General features: G+C 41.9%; 1 protein-coding gene across 1 annotated transcript; it reads left to right on the top strand.

The window, feature by feature from the left end:
* The first annotated feature begins 487 nt into the window (after positions 1-487).
* Positions 488-1,249, top strand: LOC112589825 (DNA polymerase-like). Its single transcript, XM_025304518.1, has one exon. The coding sequence runs from the start codon at positions 488-490 to the stop codon at positions 1,247-1,249; it is 762 nt and encodes a 253-aa protein (XP_025160303.1).
* Positions 1,250-1,794: the final 545 nt, after the last annotated feature.

Here is a 1,794-nt window from a genome sequence, read left to right as displayed (position 1 = left end):
CCACCTGACTGGACGGTACAGAGGTCCCGCATTTTCCAATTGCAATCTAAATTATCAAGACAGTTATTGCATTCCCGTGGTCTTTCACAACTTATCCGGTTATGATTCACACTTTATCATCAAAGATATAGCAACCGCGTTCGAAGGTTCAATCACTGTACTACCGATAACCAAAGAGAAATATATTTCATTTACAAAGACTGTAGGAAACATGATGGATAGTAAGAATAAATGGAAAAATTGTATACAATTGCGGTTCATCGATTCGTACAAATTTCTCAGTAGTAGTCTCGATAAATTGGCGTCTTTTCTCGACAACGACAAATTAAAAATTGTTCGGTCCGAATTTTCAAATTTGTCCGACAAGGATTTTGATTTATTGACGCGAAAGAGGGTCTTTCCGTACGAATACCTTGATTGCGCGGACAAGCTGCAGGATCGGTGTTTACCGCCGCGCGAGTCATTTTACAGTTCGTTGACGGGTGACATGGTATCTGAGAGCGATTACGCGCACGCCACGAACATCTGGCAACGGTTCGCCATTCAAACCTTAGGTGAATATAGCGACTTGTATCTGAAGATTGATGTCTTGTTGCTGGCCAATATTTTTGAAAATTTTCGCAATAGTTGTATCAAAAGTTATGGGTTAGATCCCGCGTATTATTACACTTTGCCTGGTTTTACGTGGGATGCTATGTTGAAGCATACGGACGTTAATTTCGAACTGCTCACTGATATCGATATGGTCATGTTCATCGAGCGCGGTATTCGCGGTGGCCTCAGTCAATGTTCCGGTAGATATGCAAAAGCCAATAACAAGTACATGCAGTCTTACGATCCATTGCAACCATCATCATACTTGATGTACTTCGATGTAAATAACTTGTATGGTTGGGCAATGTGTCAACAGTTGCCATACGCCGAATTTCGATGGGTCGATGATGTATCGAATTTCGACGTATCATCAATCGCACTAGATTCACCTATAGGTTACATTCTGGAGGTTGACTTAGAGTATCCGCAACATCTGCACGACGCACACACTGACCTACCGTTCTGTCCGACACGGGGCAAACCGCCAAACAAAAAGCAGGACAAGCTTCTCGCAACCTTATGCGATAAGCAGCGTTATGTGATTCATTATCCGCAACCTGCAGCAGTGCACGCGTCACGGTCTTCGTATTGGAAAGATACACCGCATACTCAAATTTGCTCAATCTCCATGGCTCCGCGATTATATCGAACTTAATACGGAGTTTAGAACACGCGCGACAAACGATTTCGAGAAAAATTTGTACAAATTGATGAACAACGCGGTATTCGGTAAAACTATGGAAAACGTTCGCAATCACGTAGACGTAAAACTATTGACAAAATGGGATGGACGATACGGTGCTGAGGCAATGATTGCGAGACCAAATTTTCATAGCAGAAATGTCTTTTCGGAAAATTTAATCGCCGTTGAGCTACGTAAACTTGAGGTGAAATTCAACAAGCCGATCTATGTGGGTATGTGTATCCTTGACATATCCAAGATCTGCTTGTTCGAATTTCATCACGAGTACATGTCTCCTCTGTATCAGAACAGATGTAAAGTAATGTACACCGATACTGACAGTTTAATCTACCATATCCAATGCGATGATATTTTCGAGCACATGAAACGTGATATTTCTAAGTTTGATACGAGTGATTATCCCGCTGATAATGCGTACGGTATACCGCTTGTCAACAAAAAGGTACCAGGTCTGATGAAAGATGAAAATAACGGAGCGATTATGACGGAATTCGTCG

This window comes from Harpegnathos saltator, unplaced genomic scaffold, assembly GCF_003227715.2.
Source record: "Harpegnathos saltator strain DR-91 unplaced genomic scaffold, Hsal_v8.6 scaffold62, whole genome shotgun sequence".
Classification (NCBI taxonomy): Eukaryota; Metazoa; Arthropoda; class Insecta; order Hymenoptera; family Formicidae; genus Harpegnathos; species Harpegnathos saltator.
The sequence above is the reverse complement of the archived record's forward strand: the minus strand, read 5'-3'. Positions and strand labels throughout refer to the sequence as shown.

Excerpts from the sequence above, each read along its gene's own strand:
- LOC112589825 (XM_025304518.1), top strand. The coding sequence starts at position 488 with ATGGTATCTGAGAGCGATTACGCGCACGCCACGAACATCTGGCAACGG.